A 24,028-nucleotide genomic window follows, 5' to 3' on the forward strand; every position below is an offset into this window, starting at 1 on the left:
ACATCAACTAGCTATGGAATGCTCAAAGTCGAATGTTACATTACACGAGAATGCTCGTCAGTCAGGGAGATAGTATTGAAATGTAACGCTCAAAGTCGGATCTTTAATGTTATATTACACATGTAATGTAATGCTCAAAAATGAATGTTACATTACAAGTGAATGTTCGCGGTGAGGGAGCACCTTAAAGTAAGACAAGAGTTATACCCCACCTCAAAGTGTAAGGCCATGTATAAAGGAAAAGTAAAATTAGGCAAGTAAATATAACTGTAAACAGTAAGTACAAGATCAAGGTTATTAAAAGTTCAATCACCAGCAAGTGAAGCGTGTAATAGCGAAAAGATTGACTTAGAAAGATCCAGTCGAAATCGTATAATCCGCTTTGAATTAAGTATTTTTACCTCAAGGTCACATTTCGTGCCATTGATAATAATAAATTATGTCTCATGACTTATTTTACCTGCTGAAGTGGTTTTTACTATGAATAATAAAAACTAAGGAAACGTAACTCCCATACTATTACCGTTTTAAATTTGGTTCCTTTCGAACTGTCATTTAACGTCAGCCTACATAATATAATACCGCTCAAGGCCACCTAAATATTGCAAATGTATTGAAATGTGTACCAGGTACACATTTTTAACAAGTATCGTAGAGCATGTTTTTTGACGGAGTTACTTTTCCTTGTTTACTATCTAGAATTTTGTAAGGTCAATAAAATATCATATCGCTTAGTCTGGACGTTCGTACCGTACCTAGTAGTTCACGTCAGCTTATGTAGTAGATTTTTATAAAATTTATTAGTTTCACAAGGATAGTGATTGTCCATTTTTCCGTGATAGAATCCTGCTTTTTTCGGGACATAGCTCTTTTTCTCCATACCAAATGTCATCTTAATCGATTAGGCAGATAGAACGTAAAGTTGTAAAATATAGACGCACATTCATAATATTAGTGTGGATATCAAAAAGTAATAATCTCGAATTTCGGCGCATCCACAACGTGAATTGTTGACAAATTCTATGAAAATCCAGCCGTTCCCGCCTACAGTTATTTATGGGGTTGTTAAAATTTATGAGTTTCTATTGTTCGAAATGTCAAGAATTTCAAAGAAAATTATCCCATGACTGAAGCCAAGAGACGCAATTAGCTAAGTACGAAAATAGCCAGCAACAATCACGCTCAATTTGGCAAACGACACGATTAAGAGTAAATTAATTTTAAATTGAGGTAATCGCTTTGTAATTAACATCTTAGAGTTAAGCTATTTATATAAGAAACTTTTTACTGGACTTTTTGCAGGCGATTTGAAGGCCAAAATTTTCCTTTTGATTCATTTAGTTTTCGTTGGTAAAAAACGAGGAAATTAACAATTTAGCGCTATTACTTAAAGAAAATTTCCAATAAAAATAGACTATTCAGTGGAGTACAGTCAACGTGAAAACTCTTCGAATGTTTTATAATGTTTATATCTTTATTCTAGATACGCTTTAGCTTTTTTTTTTAAGCTTTTGATGAAAAAACAAAAAGTATTTTGTGATTCATGTAACGTGAATAGAAAATTTAGTCGCCGCCTATTCAAAATCGAATATAAGTAACATAAAAGGATTCCAATAATGCTAAACGTTCTGTTTTTGAACACTATAATATTATGTCGATTGTTATAGTAGGTATGTTATTTATAAGATAAATAATATTATAATAACAAAGGCTTATCTTCTTATATATAAAATTCTCGTGTCACAATGTTCGTTCCCTTACTCCTCCGAAACGGCTTGATCGATTCTCATGAAATTTTGTGAGCATATTGAGTAGGTCTGAGAATCGTCCAACATATTCTGTTTTTCATACCCCTAAGTAATAAGGGTTGTTCACCCTTAATCATTTATATGGCAAAACAACCTTTGCCGGGTCAGCTAGTGGTATATAATATTAGCATGTACCCATGTTTGTACAACTGCATTGATTTAGGTACTTAAAGACACGCAAAAATGTTGTCATAGAAAATGTACGATTCCCATACGATGCTGTCTAATATCTGTCATATGTAATGTCAACTAAATATACTAAATAATCCATTCATCCGTTTCGTTTGATAATAATTGTAATTAGTTAAATGTATTTATAGCCCGGGAGCGAGGTAAATTTTTTGGTCAATTATTTCTTCCCGGGTGAAACTTTGTAAAATACATAAGAAACTTATACTATGAATACTAGCGACCGTCAGCTGCGACTCTGTGGGTGGAGTGGGCACTGGGCAGTGGCAGCCTGCCTCCCATTAAGAAAAAAAAATCAGTTATTTCCTCTCATTTGAAAATTTATCAGAGTATAGTATATGTAGTATTTTGAAAGAAAAACACAGTCAGCTGACCATAACACGGTGGATTATACGTCAGCTGGCTCCTTGAACATGAAAAAAATATAATATTTTCAATGATATCCTCTCAGCTAAAAATTTACCTGGTGATCGAACATATGCTACTATGAATGAAAATTAATATCAGCTTGCTGTACCTCAGTGGAAAGTTTGTCAGCTGGTACCTTGAAAGGTGTAACGCAACAGCATCTATACCTACTAAAACTTATCAGCTGACGACTTTTCCACTGACTTACAGCTAGCTAATTTTTTTATTGTTTACTAGAGTATTTTTACAATACTCTGATAAATTTTCAAATGAGAGGAAATGACTGAAAAAAAATTTTTTTCTTCATCTTTGGGAGGATGTCACTGCTCACCCCACCCACGGAGTCGCAGCTGACGGTCGCGAGTATTCATAGTATTTTACGAAGTTTCGGTTGGGAGAGACTTGGTCATGAAAATCTGTCACTGGCTCTAGGTCTATTAGTGTATTCAAATTTTCTTAGACGACTGTACAAACATTTAGTTTGAATCACAGTGTTGCAATTGATAAGGTTTGTATATAAACAGTATCGACAGCTGTGAGTGTATATAAGGGGTTGACAGTTCACAGCCGTGATCAGTTCGACTCATCGTTTATCTCAGTACTACTATAAGAAGTTCAATATGATTGAGAAAGTTGTTCCTGCGTTTGCGGAGCTCAGCGATTTCGCGAGTGCCGGTGTAAGTTTTTACTGATTCTTTACTAAAATGGGGAAGGAAATAATTTTTTTTTATGTAATAAGGGGGCAAACGAGCAAACGGGTCACCTGATGGAAAGCAACTTCCGTCGCCCATGGACATTCGCAGCATCAAAAGAGCTGCAGGTGCGTTGCCGGCTTTTTAAGAGGGAATAGGGGAGGGTAGGGAAGGGAAGGAAATAGGGGAGGGTAGGGAAGGGAATTGGGCCTCCGGTAAACTCACTCACTCGGCGAAACACAGTGCAAGTGCTGTTTCACGCCGGTTTTCTATGAGAACGTGGTATTTCTCCGGTCGAGCCGGCCCATTCGTGCCGAAGCATGGCTCTCCCACGTGTAATTTGTAAATTTTGGTTATTCATCCAATAAATATAGTTTCTCTGGCATTTTTAATTGACTAGTATATTAAATCGTAACGGTGAACGTTGTATAGACTAGGCCTAGAAGAAAAACTTGCCTTTGTCAATGTTGATTATGATTCGCGTCTTTTACAATTTAATCGTCACTAAAATGGAAACATGATAAAAAGCTAATAACACTATGTGACCACAGCAGATTTACAAATAATTTACTGTTTACTCTTTAACCTAATATTCATTAAGTTTTAAAACGTACCTATTGATTTTAATATTCTCTTTGGTTGATTAGTTAAATATGTTTTTTACTTACAATAGTTATCCATTCGTAAAATCGTCACAACTTTTCTACATACAAAATATTTCAAACATACATTTTGTTTCAGGCCGGCGGCAAAGTCGCCTTTGCAACCGACGACTTCTTTGCGACATGCGAAAACATGATATCGGACAGTGACCCCGTGTTCGTGGCCGATAAGTACACGGAGTTCGGCAAGTGGATGGACGGCTGGGAAACGAGGCGGAAGAGAATCGCCGGCCACGACTGGTGCATACTCAAGTTGGCTACTAAATGCGTTATCAAAGGTAAGCAGCAATGGATAACGTAGGGTGCAATTTTCACGGATGCTAAAGAGTTCAAGTGGAAAACGATTTTTTTGTAGTTTATCGTTTTCAAACTTTTGCGGTTGTGCGTTGCGATCATAACAGCTTATGCTTTGTGAATATATATTTGTCTAGTTGTAGTTGTATAAAATATGCATTGCAATTGCATATTTTGAAAATTTGTCTAAGTTCTGCAGAGATGACATAACATATTAATACTCGTATCTCGACTGGGAGCTGTCTCATAACTGAAAAAAGTTCGTTTGGTAAAAATGTTACAGTTTGCAAACAGAAGTTTTAGTTTGATATTTTGTTTGCAGGCCTGCTAGTGGATACGGCATTTTTCACAGGGAACTATGCTCCCAAATATTCGATCCAGGCCGCTTGTTTGACTCCTGAAGGTAAACATTTTTATTGTATTGCATGCATCTACACAAATATCATAAAAACAGTTGCTTGTATGTTTTCATTGAATATGCTTCGAAACTACTAGACCACTGTGCATAGTACTAAACTAAGTTTTGTATTAAATGTACGGTCCTATAAGAGTGATCTCCTATTGCATTTATTATGTCTGCAGGGGCTTACGTTCTTTTGCCTTTTGAATTAACGCCAGTCTTGAGTCTCCCATTCCTTTGTCACCGATAATCCTGCCACTATTATTTCCATACAAAATTCGTTAGAACACAACTTTATTCCCGAATTTATAATTAAAATTCCTTCCCAACTTTCGCACCTACGCTACACTCTATGCACATACTGTACAAAGTGATATTTCACTAATTATTTGCGTTGCAGAAGAAGCATTACTGCCAGGGAGGGAGTCCCGAATGGGGTCAGCGTGCAGTGAATGTGACTTGGAACGAGTGGGGCGGCTTAACTCTGACAGATGGGAGGAGGTCGTGCCCGTTACGACGCTGCAGCCCGGCTATGAGGAAACACGAATGAACTATCAGAAGGTAATTGGTAGCTTTATGATCAACTAGATGACGCGTCGTTCCGCTGCGTCAAAATTCGGCTATCGCGCGTACAATTTTCCGGGATAAAAAGTATCCTATGTCCTTTCCGGGAACTCAATGTATTTCTATACCAAATTTCATCAAAAGCGGTCCAGCGGTTTGTTTGTTGTTAATATTAGTAAGTATGAATTGAAGTGGTCCATTTTTATTTTATTGAGGGATATCGCAGACGGCACACTTTTTGTGTGATCGAGTCTGCGGCGCACATACAGTCGGCATGGCGCGGCCATGCAGACCTCTTCTCCCTGAAAGTAACAATGTCTTGTACTCCGAGAGAAACAGCAGAAGCAAACATTGCTACCGCGTGGTAAAAACCGAGAGGAATATTACTTGCTCTACGCCATGCCCACTGGCTACTACTCTTTCTCCGTCCATGTTTACCCATTCCAAAAAAGTGCACATCGCCAATAAATACGTTTTTCTTTCAAAGTTTGAAAATCGAATCGAGATCCAAGATATGAAAATTGGTTTCCTGGATATTTTAAACCGATCTGTGGAGGGAATTTTCTAATGTTTCGGTTGTAGTCTAGCAACTTCGTTTGTACAATATGTATCATGTAAGACATTAGCATATAAAAACGTTTATTCTTTACTTAATAATTTTGTTCCAGGTACTAAGTGATGAAGCGTTTACCCACTTAAGGGTGAACATCTACCCTGACGGAGGCATTGCTAGGCTGAGGGTGTACGGTGAAGCCAAACCCGAACCTCCAACGTGTGATCAGCTGGTTGATCTTGTGTCTTTGCTGAGCGGCGCTACGTGTATTGGTAAGCGTCTTTTGTTCTAGACTACGACACAATATAAGCACTTACAGTAGTGAAGCTTAGCCGTGATATTTCAAGAAAAAAACTTTGGGACTCAACACAGAGATAATACTATTTTTTCAGAAAACTTACTGCATATGTTTTTGTTTACATTGTAACTATTTAGTAATCTGTGTTTTTGTTGTGACCACGAAAAGACATGTCCAGTGCAGTAGCGCCTAAGTTTAATTAGCAATTTATGTAGGGCATATAACTCAATAAATAATGATCATAATACTTAAGAATAACTTGAATTCAGTAGACAAATACTCTCTCGAGAACGACTTGTTTCCAGTGACATTGTATAGAAGATTGATGCGTTGTTTCTCAACTTGAAGGGAACTGACGAGGGAAATGAGTTGTTCCTCGGCACTTTTCAAGTCGTATGAATTTCGTTACATCTGAATGAATTTAGAGCAAAACTTCGTAAACTCAGAACGAAAAATAAAAGATGAAAGGAAAATATTATTGAAGTTTTTAGTAATTGAAAGTTCATTTAAAATTACAAAAGGACTCTATTAATTCAAAATGACAGAGAATGGCCCTTGTTACATGCTATGAAAATTAAATAAAACACTCTGGTTTAAATTTTATAACATGTTACAACAATTATTATAAATTGCTTGTCAAAAATATGACATAGATGTAACCAAAACGAGATTAAATTAATCCTCATTAAAGTTGGCTTCGCCTTTTGGACAAAGATACACAAGTTAATGGTATCACATTCCGGGCTTCCATCTCAAGGCGATGCGAATGAATTGCTGCAATTTTGCACGCTGGAACACGTTAAGGCCCCTCTTTGTCACGATAGTATTATGCATTCGGACCTACGAATTCGTTGCTTAAACGAACTAGCTCTAGATTTACTGGAATTTTCGAGAATAATTTTCTTTGTAGTGTCCACCGCTATAGTAATTATGACTGCCGGAGTTAAAGTGACTAGAGAGTAGAGACGTTGTTTTTTCTTTACAAAAGTTTGTATTTTATTCACCTTTGTATGACTTCATCTAAAGAGACATAAAGGTACAGACTTTTTAACAGTCATAAGCATAATAATATTTGCATGATACTTTAATCTTAAACTTTGTTTGGATTTAGTTAATTTTGATTGATGTATATTTTAATAGGTATAGGTCGCTGCGTTTCGAAAAATACTATGGTAATGTTTAAGATCATTTTGACAACAATGGCGTAACTTTTTCTTGTATAAAAGTTTTTAACCAAATTCTTTTGTTCTAGAATACTCGAACGCTCACTACGGCCACCCAAGAAACATAATAAAGCCGGCGAAGTCGGAGGGAATGTATGACGGATGGGAGACAGCGAGAAGATTGGACCGTCCGCGTGTGTTGGAATTTACCGAAGATGGAACCCTCAAAGTTACCGGTAATTTATTTTATCCAGTATTTTGTTGACATAAAATACTGTAGCATATTTTTGTAATGAAGTAAAGATAAAAACCTCGCTCTCCCAATAATTCTGTAATACCATGAACGTATTAGCACTTGACCAAAATATCTTTTTCGGGCCAAAATTACCTAAATCCGTTCTCAATTTAGCGAGATGTTCAAAATGATCGTTACTGAAATCATTTTTAATAATTATTATATCATTAATTAATTTTATCGTCAACTTTCACGTTTTTTTTTATTGTCAAAATATATTACCCACATAATATTTAAGAACTGTTACCGCAATCACCGTTTAATCAAAATCAACTATCCTCCAATTCTATTTGGGACAGTAAAAACACTCCCTCTAGAACAGGGGCTCCCAAACTGTGCACCGCGGCGCGGCGCCCTGGTGCGCCGTGGAAAGGCCGCGCGCCGTAAGTCGGTCCTCCATCATTATCTATAACCATAAATATAATAAAATAAAATTATAATATTAATTATGCAAAGCATGCAGATGATTAAATATATTTTGTTAATTTCTATATACCTGCTTTTGCTTAACCTAACTATTATCATTAAAGGTGTTTATATAAGTATATTTTTTTAATAGCTAAAAAAAGGTAGAGTCGGGCGCCGCGCCGTGACAAAATATTGTGACGTGCAACGGTGCTGCAGGCTGAAAAAGATTGGGAGACACTCCCTCTAGAACATTTTGGCAGTAGACCGAGTACGGAGTCACGTATTCACTTGAGACAGACATCTCACAAGGCTTATTCGATTTGCCTCTGCTGACTCCGCATCTTGACTAGCTTAGGCTGATGGCTCTAACGTCTGCGACAATTTAGGACCAAATCTCATATCTTGATAGCTATTATTGGGTAATAACTGACTCCATTTAACAAGAACCCTATTCTAGTACTTACGCGGATTAAATTTTAATTAACTTTCATTGAGTTTCAAACTTGATTTTTTATTTATAAAGCTGGTTTATGCTTTTACCGCATAAAGCGTTTAAGATTTCGGGTTGTATCAGAAATTGTAGATATAGAAACCTAGAGCCATATTAAAGCTCTTTAATTACAACATTAATCTCCATGATCAAGAACATAATATAATATATTATTGTTTCTAGTGTTAATGTGCATGATGGAAGAGACTGCAGGTCTCCACGACACAGGGAATCCTAGTGTAGATCAATGATTGTGTAAGATCAGTGTGTAGAAAATTTCAAGTGAAAATAAAGATTAGTTTATTTATTATTTAAAAAAAAAACTTGAGAGATGTCAAGGGACACCCGGATGGAACGAAGTTATAAACGTCCGACGTCCGACGTAGATGTCGCTGTTTATTCTCAAAAATGCCATCTAGTTGATGCCCAGGAATACTTTTAACGTCCTCTGCCCCTACCATGCAGGTACAAATAAAAAAGTGTCGTTACAACTTTTTCATTCTAGCCCCCTTTCGCAACGCACGATTAGGAACTCCGTTCCAATAATTAATGTCGCCATGTATAACAATATTATGTATGTTGTTACAGGCGACGAATGGGCAGTGTTTGAATTAGGTTTCTGTGGGAGAGCTACGAGGATAGTAGTCGACACGACACATTTCAAAGGAAACTATCCAGATTCCATCAAAATTGAAGGGTGCTTCAGCGATAAGAATCGATTCGACACCAAAAAAGCCGTCTGGTACAACATCCTGAAAACATCCAAGGTAATTATTATTTTGTTATTTCAGTACTTTTCATAGTTATTTGTTGTTAGAAAAGAAAAATATATCTAACCCTATCTAACCGGACGGAAAAATGGAAATTATTTACACTTTTAGTGTAAATAATTTCCAAAATGACTAAAGATAATTGACAACAAAAAGATAATAATTTGTAAAATCTAGGACAGACGTTATCCCATAGAACTGGTTTGCATTCAATTTAATGCGTTCTATTGTACTTTTACATTCATACTGCGTAATAAAATTCAGGATTCAGATTCAGGATGCAACCGTAAAGCTTATACTACTTGAGCATAAAACTATCATAAGCTTACTTGTTTGTAGCAAACAATAGCAAAGTTTTTTATGGATAAATTCTCTACGTATAAATTAAATAAAATTACGTCCATTCCTTTCAGTTTGAACCTTCATCACATTGAATTATTACGTGATATTAAAAGGGCATTGATCATACATTATGTTTTGAGTCATACATCTAAGCTATCATGATTTAATATGTAGACCTCCATAAATATACCGCAAGATATATCTTGATCGTAAGCCGGCGTGATTAATATAAACGATGGCTTGCGTGGAAGGTTCGAGGTCACATTTTTGTGAAACTACACGTGTACCCTTAAATATTCATAAAAAACATTTCACCCTCCCAGTAAAAATAGAAAAGTAAACAATTGTCTCATATCAATTTAAGTTTTCTTGTTTTATCGAATATTTTTCTAGAGAAGAAAATCTTTTCGGTGAAAAATTATAATTTTCGTTCACTTTAGTTGTTATTAGAAAATCTCACGATAGCTTAGATAAAAAAAAATGCTCATTATCAGGAAAAAAAATCCATAGCCAAACATAAAACCTGCTTTGTTTTGATTCGTCGGTTGAAAATAATGTCGTGTTTGTTACAGCTCGGACCAAACAAAGAACACATCTTCGAATGCAACTCTGACGTGGTGTCCCACCTGCGTGTGACCATCGCTCCCGACGGCGGCATCAGCAGGCTGAGGGTCTTCGGCCATGCGGAGCAGATGATCATGTAATCACGTGATCATGGTTGCATGGTCGTCATGGCAGGGTAAACAGAACTAACGAGTAGGTCGACTCAGAAGTAAAGAGATCTCGATACGTTTGACGTAATATGTCATATCGGCGCAATACCAGCATTGTGAAACATGTTGAAAGTGACACTCGCGTATATTTGTCCGTTTGATTGTCGTTAGTTCTGTCTAATCTGGTCATGGTCCGCGATGAAAATGGCTACAGTATAACAACGTCGTATTTTTAATTTCGTCCTTTTAGTTTTTAATTGTTTGGTATATTTATGGTGGATTTGAGATGATATTTAAGGAGAACTCCTCAGGTGTAGGTAAGGTAAAGAAAACTAAGGAATTAATTGATTCTGTCAAAGGAAATAAGTAAGTAAAAAATCTTAGATATTCATATTATGTTACGATTGCATTTTTACTGTGTCGAAAATTTTGATTCCTTAGTTTTTACACTACATGATAGTTATTATCATATTTAGATTCAATAAAAAATATATATTAGCTTTAATTTAATTTTTAAGTTTAGAAGAATATTATTGTTGCGCTGGTCGCATTAGTATGTAGGTGTTTGAATTTATTTTTTAAATTTAAACAAAATATGTTTTAATTTAAAATGTCAAGTCGCTTACAAACTCGGTGTAGAAATTGTGTCTCTTATTATTACCATAATATGAGTAGAATAAAATCGTAAATTAATATGGACAACAAAATATTGTCGGCAACAGTACCTTATACTTAAATGTACTTTAATAGAAGTAAGTACTTCTATAAGAGCTATGAAGATAATTGATGTTTTTAATAGTTTCAGAATAAAATAAACTGTTTTTGTCTTGTTTAAATTGGAAATGGATAATTCACTGTTACTGTTTAGTTTGTGTTGTTTAGGAATAGTTGCCAAACAAATAAGCAAAATATGCTTTTTACAGTACAAATATTTATATTGTGATTACCAAGTATTATTAGTATACTATATTATTCTAATAAATAAAGTACCTATAAACAAAATATGTGGCTTTGTTTCATTTAAGAGGATACACCAGGGGCGAGAGAAATTGAAAATAGGTATTTGAAAATGTATTGCTGTCTCACCAATCTCAAGTCTCCCACCGCAGAGCGCGATAGAGACAACACGACAAAAGTTATAATAAAAGAACAGAAAATCTTCGATTTGTTGTCCGCTGATTCCTTCTCCAAAACTTAACCGATTTAAGTACTTTTTTCATTAAGAATTAAAGCAAGGCTTGAGCTGTGTTCCTATGTTTTTTGTATATTTTAGCCAGTTTTGTTTTCTGGTTATGAAAAAAAAGAAAACATAGGGGCATGCTAATAGTGGCCATAGATATTCAGGAAAAAAATCAGAACTCTACCGGCATTATCCAGGGAGGAAACACGGGACAACCTTTATATGGAAAAACGGCGGGTGTGGACTCCTCTTAATTAAAGAAACAAGTCGTGTTGTTCGACCCGTTAAGGAGCAGAGTGTAACGTCTTTAAAACTCTTCTGACACTGTATTTGAAATATGTAAGATATTATCAATTATTTATTCATCAATTTTGTACTTTGTTTAATAGTTATAATATCAAACACAGTATTAGCATATTGAAAGCGTCTCAAACATGTTTTCATAAAGCATTTCAAAGAGATGAATCTAGTCTCCGCAGAACATTCTTTTGCCGTTTCGTTTAACATTCATAAAACACAATAATACCTTTTAAATAATCATTTCCATTGTGTATTATGTAGGAATCTTCGAGCGAATTGCAGCAGTAATTTCCCGTTCAATATCCGTTGTTCAATACACGACATTTATTTAAGGCAAAATAAATAGCCATAAATGCCTTATATTTTCCATATTGGCAACCCTTTTTCAGTGTGGGTTTTTCGTACTCGAGAAGTTACAGTGTTGCTTTAATTTCCGCTCCAAACTTTTCTGTTATTTGGTATGTCTTAGTCTTCTGATGGCATTGTGGAATATAAGAAGTTTAGAAAAGTTTGTGAAGATACTGGTAGTGATAGGTGTCTAAAGGAGCGAGAGCCGCTATGATATTCTTTCGTTTATTGTGCAAATTATTTATCACAAAAATTAAAGACCTACATAATTTGTTCGGATTATGATAAACAGCTAACAGATCACAACAAACATTGTCTTGGCGTTGCCCGACCAAATAACGTAAGTGAGTACATACACGTTACTGTACAAACCTCACGTGAGACTTGTGTCGAATTACCCCGGACTAATTCTGCCTTGACCGCACTTCGACGGAGATTGAAACACACCAGCGTGTAACGAATGATCACAGGCACATATTGGTGTTGCAATAGCCTGAACTCCTTCGATATCTCATGGCCCATGGGGCGATTGAATTGGCTATAGTGCTATGATTCAGACTACGAGGCCAGTCAAAAAACATTGACTAGCCTCATTTCTCAAATCATAATCTTAATTATAATAACGATAATTATTATAATAGTGTTTTTTATTTAATATATACAAGAATTGCTCGTTTAAAGATATAACATTTCTAGAGCGCTCTACAGCCAGTGTATATTTTCTACTCAGGCTCCATGGATTTATCGTTGAAAAGGTAAATCATTGATTCTCTTTACGTGACACACATTTCACATTTTTTTAAGATTATTAGTTTGCATTGACGGCGTTGAAAGATATTGTTTTGAACTCAAATTCAAAAATGTTTTTGTTTAAACAAACAATAGCAATAGTGTATACTAGTAGTAGGAAGGAACAACAACATCCGCCTAGTCATACTAGGCGGATATTGTTGTTCTTTCCTACTACAGTCCCGGGCCACAGTAACGTCCCCGGCAATGAAACCGCTGACGAACTGGCTAGGCTTGGGGCCGACAGTCTCATATATGGTCCAGAATCAGTCTGTGGTATAACTCCGGCCCAGTACCACAAAGCAAGTGCTCAAGCAAGCACAAGCACAGACTATGCAGGAAGCAATGGGCTGAGATTCCTGGCCTTGAACACTCCAAGGCACTAATTCCTGACTTCAACAAGAAACAATCAGAATTAGTGCTCACCTTGGGTACTCGTAGGAACCAATTAAGAATCCTTACCAGAAGCCTAACTGGGCACTGCAAGCTCAACAAACACCTAAACAGAATGGGTATTTGTAGCATAACGACTTGCAGATTCTGTGAGGAGTAGAGTGAAATACCTATTCACCTTCTCCTCGACTGCCCTGCTCTACTACAGAGCAGGAACAGGCACCTCGGTCGCCACGAATACTCGTCCACAGAGGAAATTCGTGGCACCAACCCCAACCATATCGTTCAATTTATGAGTAGTATTGGGTTGGGGATGATACTCTAGTGCGAAGGAGTCACAATATATCCTCATGGGTCGCAGTGACATCAGGGCTACAGCGACCTGCCTTCTTTAAAAAAAAAAGGATACTAGTATAGGCAGTGTATGTACATCACGTCGTCTAATCCCATACTTATTAAAAACTTGTGATAATCGCAATCAGACAACGAATGAATGATGACTTCGCTGACTGACGCAATTTTTTTAATTCAATTATTTACGCAATGTACACCATAATAATATTTTCTGTGGGCAAAGAAGCAACAATACTTTAATAGACCCAATGTCAATATTAGATAGTCTACATTACTTCAAATTATTCCAGAAGACTAAATATTATTAAAGATAAGTTAACTTGTATAACTAAAACGACTCGGTTTTAACCAGTTTATTAATGAGAACTGTAGATAAAAGTGTCACGGGTTATAAGGGTCGGCATTCAGACGGCTCAAGATTTGAATCATGTCTTTGGCACGTTTCTGTTACGCAATAACGCAAGTATAGTTCGTTCAGAATTATTTCACCTCTTACGCCTCTAGTCCACTGACACTGCGAACTGCGAAATAGCGGCGTACCGATTTACTGTCTCATCCGCCACACGACAATGCGTTATATTGCATCTCGCTCTATTCCTGTTTCGCATTGGTTTCGCAGTTCGCAGCGTCCGTGGAATAGAGGAGTAATAGTTAATGCTCTTTATGCTGTTGTCATAAAGGTTTCATTAAAGGTGTACCAAATTAAGCCATTAAACTGCACCAAACTTGAAGATTTTTCGGCAAACATGGAGGTGATCGGCGTAAGAGTACAATTTCTACCAATAACATAGCTGTTTAATGTACTATCAGAGAAGTTGATTCATAGACGAGATCCGGTACGTAATTCGGTCACGTTATGTCAAACCCATCCGACAAATCGCAGCTAACATTCGTCGGTCTGTCAACTGGCTATGAATAAATTTCTTCTATGGTACCTAACTATTACTGCAACTGTCTGATCGCTACCAAAAAATAACAACCTTTCTTATACGGTATACCTGATCTACGAATAGCTTGTCTCAATGTACACACTAACCGCCTCACTACTTGCTCCACCAAAGAGATCTAAAAATCAATCAGTGAGCCTTTTTTTTTTCAATTTTTACCGAGAATTTTAAAGTTATACGCGGCGCATTATTACTCTGATTAATACTGTTTTCAAACGTATGTAGGTCTCAGGAAAAAACTGCTAATTATTATAAGTAACCGTTATTGTAAATACTTAAAGTAACCACCGTCAACATGAAATGTCACGCCAAGCCACTTTTTCCGGTTGTTTCGGTGTTTGAGTAGTCACGAAATTTTTGAAGGCATAATATTATTATTTTATTTCGGAAAGCTTTTAAATGCTATTGTTATTTCCTTAGCTCCAGATTGTAGTTATACCTCGATGTTAAAAGAAAGAAAAAAATATTATTAATATCAAATATTAACTAAGTTTTATTTTAATGTTATTTTCAAATGTTAGAGAACAAAATAACATTAAAAAATGTTATTTTATTCTCTAACATTTTAAATTCATTCTAAAATTTTTGGCTTCATTCCGGAATGTAACAATAACATAATAATTATGTAGTTTATCAGTAATGATCTCACTAATAATTGTGTCTCCCGTGCCGCCATATTGTGACAATGTCGCATCGATAAGAAATAACCTCTAGACGCGGATGGGACAGAGTCCAACAGAAGTTAGAGACTATTAACATACTTCTTTAGCATGACATAGTGTCCGTGGCCTAATGGGTAGACCTTTGGTTCGCACTTGTGGGTGCAGGTTTGATCCCGGGTGGAGGCGTCTACTAATGATATATTTTCTGATCTCAAGTAGGTACATAATATGGATACTCATACGGTGAAGGAAAAGATAGTGAGCAAACCCGTAAATAGTAGGTCCCAGACGTATTGACTAGTTCTTTCCTCTGGACTAGGCCGACTATGTCGCGAGAAAGTCGTATGGGTTAGGGCATTTAAATGTTGTCTCAGGCACTGCAATATTTGAGAAGTGGTTACTTCGCTCTGAAAATAGTGTACAAATGATCCAAAACGGATGCAAAGGCCTATACTGTACTCGGCGGTAGCGGTCATTGACTCCCTGTCAAAAACTTGTCGCGATTGACAACATCCGACACTTCACTGTCTAATCGCGGTATATATAGAAAACGACAAGTTTTTGACAGGGAGTCAATGACCGGCACCGAAATTTTTCGCCGAGTATAGTATTGTTTTTTTTTTACATGATACGTGAAGTTAAAACTTCTTAGCGGTGTTGTGCATTTCAGTTGATTATTATTATATAGTAATAATAAATACGTTAATTGGTGCTCATTGGGGGAGGTCTACGTTCAACAGTGGACGGCAATAAGCTGATGATGATGATGATATAATATGTTAAACTCTTACACGTTACCTACTCGGAAGTTCGTAAGACGGAGGAAGAATATAGGCGAGCTCTAGAAGAGCAAATAATATACCCAACCCATAATATTATATTTCTACCACGTTGTATAAACACTTGCCCGGTCTTCTGTTTCACTTCTGATGGTACTTCTGGATTAAACAATCCAAAAATCGGGTCAAACATTTCAGTAGCAATCAAGTTTAAACACTCAACGAGGCTTCTTTCACAAATTTTCAGGAAATCGTAGAAAGGATTAACGTCTAAAACGTTATTATAATATGAAACAACGATAACATCTCTCATCATCTACAAACCTCTATAAGCGTAACAACAAAAAAGTTATAAAATACAGAACAGAAAATTGCGTAGGAAAAAGGTCGTGAACTTTTATGCTACTATAACATTATTTGTCTACGAGAGCACGAGAAAAGGTGGCCTCATATTACTTCCTTTTATTTTATTTACACTTTTTATTGCGTGTATTATAGTGCCAATCAGTGTTACTAGAAGATGAAAATAAATTAAATTGACAAAAAATATTTTTTCCTGTCCTTACCCTTCTAAAAATTTTTTCAAGTCTTGTATTTCATTACATTTTTTTGCTAATATTAAAATTCACCTCGTTAGTTACAAGTGAACACAAAATCTCGAAAATCGAGTGCACTAGAAAACTGCACATTGGTTATTTTCCATAATTTAAAATGCAAATGAATTCTGTAGCACCCTCTCGGCCTATGTGTATACCTAGCCTTCAACGAAGTTAGAGCGAGGCTACATTGAGCCATGGCGCTGCGGCAAGGACCTAAGGGTTGGTTCAGACCGCAACGCGACGCGTAGATGCATTTCTAAATTTAAATGGATTTGACAGATTCGCAAGACGTCTCACGGAATTGAAATCTGTCAAATCCAAATTTATGCCGCGCCGCGCCTCGCCTCGTCGCGTTGCGGTCTGAATTGACCCTAAGAACGAGGCCACACTTGATTCGTGTGATGCGGCGTAACGCAGTAATGCATCGTATCTAACATATCTGTCGGAACTAATACGCAATTAAATAAATAAATAAAATAAATAAAATTTCTTTTTATTCAAAATGGGTATCAAGATACACTTTTTGAAAGTCGTAGAAAGAACGAAGAAGTTACGGTGCCTACCACCGTATAGCAATACAGATACAGGACGACTATGCTATTCGACCTTCTTCTTTATCCCAATCTACTTTCCGTTAAAAGATCGCTTTCGACGACTTTTTTTATGTAACGACTTTCATTATGTAAGTAAAATGTAAGGAACGCAATGGAACTAACTTGTGGCCTCGCTCCTATGCAGACGCTAGACCGTTGCATTCCTGCGCAGAGATGGAGCAGAGTAAATATTCAAGTTTCATGTTCGAGGACCTAGTCATTAAGGAGATTGTCTAAATACTCTAAATTTATTTATGTTTTACTAGCGACCCGCCCTGGCGTCGCACGGGTATAAAATATATAGCCACTGAAAAAATGATCTTTGACGTGGTCTACTTCTTATCTGTGCCTAATAACATAAAAATTGTTCCAGTAGTTCGCATTATAAGCCCTTTCAAATAATTTCCCCAGTTTTTTTCCACATTCTCCTATTAGTCTTAGCGTGATAAAATATAGCCTATAGCCTTCCTCAACAAATGGGCTATCTAATACTGAAATAATTTTTCAAATCGGTTCCTGAGATTAGCGCGTTCAATTTAGCCCTTTCAAATAATTTTCCCCGTTTTTTTCACATTTTCCTCTAGTTCTTCGCTCCTATTAGTTTTAACGTGATAAAATATAGCCTATAGCCTTCTTCGATAAATGGGCTATCTAACACTGATAGAATCATCAAAATCCGTTGAGTAGTTTTAAAGGGAACAAAGGGACATAAGGGAAAAAAGCGACTTTATTTTATAATATGTATAGATTTTTTTTATCTTAAGTAAATCATTGCTAATTATTGTTTTATTTATTAGGATATTCTTTTCAAATTCAGATTCTATAAGATATAGAGAAATTAATACAATTATAATTAAAATTATTTCATTATACATAATATACTAAACCACAACTCTAGCAACAGCCTTCTGAAACATACATACATAATGTTATCATGATTTATAATAATTAATTGCATTAAGTATAACAAAATAAAAAAAAAAATTCTGTTAAAATACAAATTTGAAGTAGCCACTTTAGCAGAATTCTATTTGCGTTGTAGAAACGCAGTCAATTAGAACGAAATTACGTCAGCGTACACGGCCCAACGGGAGACCTAGCAAAATAATATTATCATCCGCACGAAACAAATATTTAGCTGATTAGTGTTGACACAGTGTATTTATAAAACAGAGGTCGCAAACAGTGGGATTGAATTAAGTTTTGAATGGAGCAAACACTCCCTGTTTGTTCATACAAACCCTTTACCTAAGTTTGTAATGTGGAATTTGTGACAATCAAATACGTGTGTACCCACTATCACTCAGTATAATTATTCTATCCACTTTAAAGAAAACTGGTATTTGGACTGGTGTAAATAAATTGTCATTTCAGTTTTTGTTTGGCGTGGAAACTTCTTTAGCGGTGTTTTGAACTTTTTTTTACATTGTTTTTAGGGTTCCCTAAAGGGTAAAAACGGGACCCTATAATTACTAAGACTTCGTTATCTGTCCGTCTGTCTGTTTGTCGCCAGGCTGTATCTCAAGAACCGCTATAGCTAGACTTCTAAAATTTTCACAGATTGTGTATATATCTGTTGCCGCTATAACAACAAATACTAAAAACAAAATAATATTAATATTTAAGGGGGGCTCCCATACAACAAACGTGTTTTTTTTGGCCTATTTTTCTCGTAATCAATAATGATAAGAGGTAGGCACTTGAAATTTTCAAAAAAGCCTTAATATATGTGTACTTTAGTAATTAATAATAATATTTAAATAAAATAAATAATTAAGGGGGGCAACCCATACAAAAAAAACACAATTTTTGGCCTATTTTTTCTCCATAACGGTACGTAACCCTTCGTGCGCGAGTCTAACTCGAACTTGGCCAATTTTTTATGAATAATAAAAAACATAAAATTATTAATAAATTAAAATTGTAAAAATACTAAAGTTTCTTAATATTTTCTATGATTTTTGCTGCAATTAGTACCCGAGTGAGAATAATACAATATATTTTCTTGGAAATCGAACGCTATACCGAGCAGCATTTTGAAGAGCAACATTATGTACTATTTACTAGGAACTAGTTACGTAATACGTACAAATAGTAGCTCAGTAATTAGTAGCACAGGAATATAGTAGCACAGGAATATAATATAATTCGCTGTATTATATATTCCTGTATAATATAATAGAGCAAAACCCTCTCATAATTTATTAAACCCAAATTGTATATTATTTACATACATACGTCGAGTATGTAAAATAATAAATAATTTGAAGAATGTTCCTGGTGTCTGTCAACTCGAGCGTGTTTCGCTCCTTCTGGAAGGGCTTTTATGAGACCTTTTAGTATTATTGATACACCATCACATTAGAAAGCCAATTCCTGCGAAAATTCCAAAGCGAATGACATCAATTTGACAAGGGTGTGACGGGGGATGTTCCTGGGCAATTATACAGCGGCACTGTATAGCACCTGCTAAATTCAAATAAATATTTCTAAGGGCGGATCGTTTATAATGTATTTTCAATATTTCGAATGGAAATTATGATAAACGAGTATATAGTCAAATGCTATTTAAGTATGGAATTTTTATGGTAATCCAGTATCACGATATCTATCAAGTTTGTAACATAACAGTATCGCGTAGTTTTCTATCACAATAAATAGAAGTGTTTACTTACTAGATAAATATCACGATATTGATCGCGATATTTATCTAGTAAACTTTTTAAATTTTAGACGTAAAAAGAGGGTGATTTTGAACATAGTATGCTGCAGTAAAAGTAATCAGTACTTTAAAGTTTGGCGATCAAAAAATACCCCGATTGCTTCTCTATTCAGTTTTGAGAGCAAAGGCCCCATTTTATTAATATTCAATCTATTGAAGCGATATTGAGACCGATAGCCTGACGTCAAGTGGTGTCTGAAGTGCAAACACTTTTTCAGCGAAACAAAATTCAGATTTAAAAAATGTTTGCAAGCGCTTAAACTTGATGATTTTTTTGACCTAGAGATAGAGCGTAGGACGCTGAAAGAGTTTTAATATTGAGTATCAAATTCATAACTTTTTAAGTTTAAAACCAAGCGTTTTTTTTCAACCTTTGTTGTGTGTTATCACAGAAATAAATCAATCTTGATTTATTTCTGTGATTGTGATTGTAGGACGGCTAAGCGGGTGGAGTACGCGTGTTTCAATCTTGCACAAGTGAGCAAGATTTCTTGAACGTTCATTTAGTCAGCGCGCACGTCTGGACTTAATTACACCGGAGCGGTTGTGCAAAAATGCCTCATTGTGCAGTGCCTAATTGTAAAAACAGAAGTACAAAAGTAAATCGGTCAAAAGGAAGTATTTATTTCCACGGGTAAGTTATTTGTTCTAACTAAATTCAAAGCAAAAATTGGCACGATCGATTCCTTAGCAACGCACGCGCATCGCCGTTCTATCTTGATTTATTTCTGTGATTGCAATATATCCCATAAAAAAAATCGCATTTGACAATGCCTTATGATTTGCTTAAGGTTTAAAGTGTATCTTTAATTTTGTATACTTAAATCATATTGAGATCAGCGTCTGAAAACTGATGATTACGTTTGTTTGTCTGTTTTAAATAAAGACGTTGCTTGATGACTAAGTAGCGACTTTACATTTTAAGGTCTCTGCAATGTTTTTTCCGGTTAAGCTAAAGGTAACAGTTTAATTATAAAAGCTTTGAGCTGTAATAGGCGAAGTCATTTGCATTTCAAAGAGGTTATATTTAAGATAATCACCTTTACCTATAGTTCCTTTACGTTTTAAATAAGAAATTGTCTACCTTAACAACGCTAATATTTTATTCGTGTTTATTGATTTGAGAAGTAGTTTTAATAAGATGACGCCCGAAAATATTTTGCGCCAAAATTAGTTTGTCGCGCGGGAACTGTACATTTTTCCGAGATAACAAGTATCCTACCTTTTATACCTTTCCTTTCTTTGAGCCCTGCAAAGTAACTTCATACTAAATCTCAGCAAAATCGGTTCTGCGGTTTGGGCGTGAAGAGGTAACAGACAGACAGACACACTTTAGTTTTTATCAGGACCAGCGAAGCGAGCACTAGTATATCCCACATCCCACAACCTTTACGTTTTGTGGTACACTTTACGGAAAAACTATCACGCCTTTTGATATGTGCTTTAACATAATAATTTTTATTTATATGTTTATGTGTTATCATTAGTCAGTCAAGGTGTGACGACACGAGCCCTCACAAAGCTCAGCTTTTATAGCTAGTAATATTAAGTATGGATTGGGCTAAGTTGATTATAATATTATATACCTAATCTATGAAACTGATCTAAAGTCAGAAGGCAAACTTACGTAAGTTGCTTATACAAATAGTTTACCTGCCTATATGAATTATTTTCTCTGATGGTACTGGAACATATTATTATCAACATTAATAGTCAATGAACTCTTATATGCGTCAAAAAATGCAAATGAAAAGTTAAATTAAATTTGGGTTCAGTAACATTGTCAGATAGGATCTCGGATTGGGCACGGGGTGAAACAATATAAAAGGATTTTTCAGGATTACCGAAGGTGTTGTAGTCGCATTAGCGTCTCGCACGCGAATCCAGTTATCGAATTAAAATGTTTTCTCCCCCTCGTTACTGTCGTATCTCTAATAAAATTAGTTGTTTTATGTAGGTACTAAGTTTCTATTGTGTTGGAAAATATTTGGAATACTTTGCGATTCTGTTATGATACGGTAGAGATATGTGTATTTTTTTAACGGCCGGAATTGCATTACGCATTCTCGGCAACTCGGGGGAATGGCCGCCGGGATTGTGGGACTCCCCAGGTGCTGCAGTGTGGAGGAATACCCGGGTTTACCCACCAATACCCACCGGTGCCTCCTTCCTCCTCTACGCTGCTGGGCCACCGCACCCGCGTACGAGGAAAGATATGCATACCTAATTACCTATGATCTAAATTCTAAACAATTATTTTGTTTATTGACATAATTTTTGAGCTCAAAATGCACAATGCGCACAATTTTTGAGATAATATTATGAGCTCTTTCAAAATAGTCTTTATTTTTTACAAAAGCCAAATCTTCATCGGCTTATCATGCGGAAAATACCAATCAAGATTCGTTAGCATAAAAAATATGCTTCTTGCATGGCTCCGATGGATACAAGTCGTAGATAAATAGAGGCGTGGAGCTGGCACGGCGCCGAATCGACCTCATCCGTATACACCTTCCTGTGTTAATTTACCTTTTACGGGACTCTTATGTTGTCGCCATAAGGGTTATTTTCATAGGCGCTTGGAGGTAAAATAATCTAGAACAGTCTACAGAGATCACCATGATCTGGCTTCCGTCGTACGCCCCATTGCGCTCGACGAACGAGCCTCGATGTAAACTCTCATTTTCACTAAAAACTCGTATTAGGGGTCTGACGTTCGTAATCTTTCGTCGTTATGTATCTATTCGTATTTTGTAATGCACTTTGTTAAATTTGTGTTATCTCTTTTTTTCGATGTATTGTAGAATTATGTAAAACCTTGATGGTAGAATTAAGCCGACTTCAAAACACTAAACTAAACACAACTCTAGAGTAAATCTTCATTGTAAATTATAAACAGGTTTTATTTTATTCGCCTAAAAAATGCTTAAACTTGCGAACAAATGTTTACCATCAAGCGGACAATTTGTGAGTATTGCGGTAACGGTGCGGTATTTTACGGATTAGAAAAGTTAGAAGCAAAACATACAAACTTGTCCGGACCCCCAAGTTAAAATGTCTGAAAGCATTCCCTGTGTTGATGTTTTATTCATTTGGGTTTTGTTTTCTTCCAACCAACAAAAATATGATTTCTATACTTGACTACCGTGGAAAAGTTTTAAATTATTATTTTTATAATTACCAGTTTTTTTGTGTCTATCTAAATTCTAAAGCCATAATATTAGTTTTTTATATTTAATTCTATTATTTGGTTCTAAATAAACGATAACTATAAATTAAATTGCTTACAAATCTCGCAGGAATCGTTCATGTGTGCATCGAAAGCGGTCCAGCAGTTTCAGAGGCTATATTTTGAAACAAACAAATATTTCATCTTCAATACGTCATATTAGATCATACTAAGGGCACTACACGGAATTTTACCGTCCGGCGTTCATAACTTTCACGTTTGCCATATAAATAAGGTAGGAAATCGAGATGCCGCGCCGCGCCGGATGGTAAAATTCCGTGTAGTGCACAAACGCCCTTATGAAGTCATCACTCATCAGTAATGTTATGAGTACATTTAGTAAGTACCACCAAAGCTGAAACCTAATTCCGTCGCTTTAAAATCAGCCCCAGACAAAACTATCTCTAGATCCCCGACCCAAAGGTATTCGTGGCTAATTTCAACCCTCAAAGTTTCGTGTTGACAATTTTTCGCCGTCGATTTCTGGAATTAGCATTTGGCGGGAAAATCCCACTTTATTCTTATCTCGTCCGTTATTTCAGTTCGTGCCTTAGTTCGTTGATATGTTGCTTGCCACGTTGTGATGGATCACAAGCTATTTAAGCTACGTTATTACCGTAGCTCACCTTGTTGTAGGTTGAAATGATTGGCTGAGATATCATTATATACTGCAGTTAAGGTAAGATACAAGTTTTTTTTTTAATGAAATAAAGGGAGCGAACTTGCTCGTTTTATTCCATAAAAAAAAAAAAAGCAAACGGGTCACCTGATGGAAAGCAACTTCCGTCGCCCATGGACACTCGCAGCATCAGAAGAGCTGCAAGTGCGTTGCCGGCCTTTTAAGAGGGAACAGGGTAATAGGGGAGGGTAAGGAAGGAAAGGGAAGGGAATAGGGGAGAGTAGAGAAGGGAAGGGAAGGGAATAGGGGAGAGGGTAGGGAAGGGAATAGGGTAGGGGATTGGGCCTCCGGTAAACTCACTCACTCGGCGAAACACAGCGTAAGGGCTGTTTCACGCCGGTTTTCTGTGAGAATGTGGTATTTCTCCGGTCGAGCCGGTCCACCGAAGCATGTCTCTCCCACGTA

At 36.1% G+C, this 24,028-nt stretch overlaps 1 protein-coding gene across 2 annotated transcripts; it reads left to right on the top strand.

Annotated features, from left to right (window-relative positions):
* Window positions 1–2,966: 2,966 nt before the first annotated feature.
* Window positions 2,967–22,340, top strand: LOC121727267 (allantoicase-like). 2 transcript variants are annotated; one of them, XM_042114996.1, is made up of 9 exons: window positions 2,971–3,082; window positions 3,839–4,037; window positions 4,376–4,456; window positions 4,854–5,014; window positions 5,686–5,842; window positions 7,121–7,267; window positions 8,813–8,991; window positions 9,909–10,064; window positions 22,329–22,340. In XM_042114996.1, exons 1-8 carry the CDS (start codon window positions 3,026–3,028, stop codon window positions 10,038–10,040), a joined length of 1,113 nt encoding a protein of 370 aa, XP_041970930.1. In that variant the 5' UTR covers window positions 2,971–3,025; the 3' UTR covers window positions 10,041–10,064; window positions 22,329–22,340. The 2 variants fall into 2 exon arrangements, with proteins under 2 accessions (XP_041970929.1, XP_041970930.1); XM_042114995.1 differs by lacking the exon at window positions 22,329–22,340 and having other exon boundaries at window positions 2,967–3,082; window positions 9,909–10,419.
* The last annotated feature ends 1,688 nt before the right edge of the window (window positions 22,341–24,028 follow it).

Source organism: Aricia agestis, chromosome 5, assembly GCF_905147365.1.
Source record: "Aricia agestis chromosome 5, ilAriAges1.1, whole genome shotgun sequence".
Taxonomy (NCBI): Eukaryota; Metazoa; Arthropoda; class Insecta; order Lepidoptera; family Lycaenidae; genus Aricia; species Aricia agestis.

Coding starts and splice junctions, on each gene's coding strand:
- LOC121727267 (XM_042114995.1), top strand. CDS start 3,026: ATGATTGAGAAAGTTGTTCCTGCGTTTGCGGAGCTCAGCGATTTCGCG. Junction 3,083..3,838: donor GCGATTTCGCGAGTGCCGGT/GTAAGTTTTTAC, acceptor ATTTTGTTTCAG/GCCGGCGGCAAAGTCGCCTT. Junction 5,015..5,685: donor CACGAATGAACTATCAGAAG/GTAATTGGTAGC, acceptor ATTTTGTTCCAG/GTACTAAGTGATGAAGCGTT.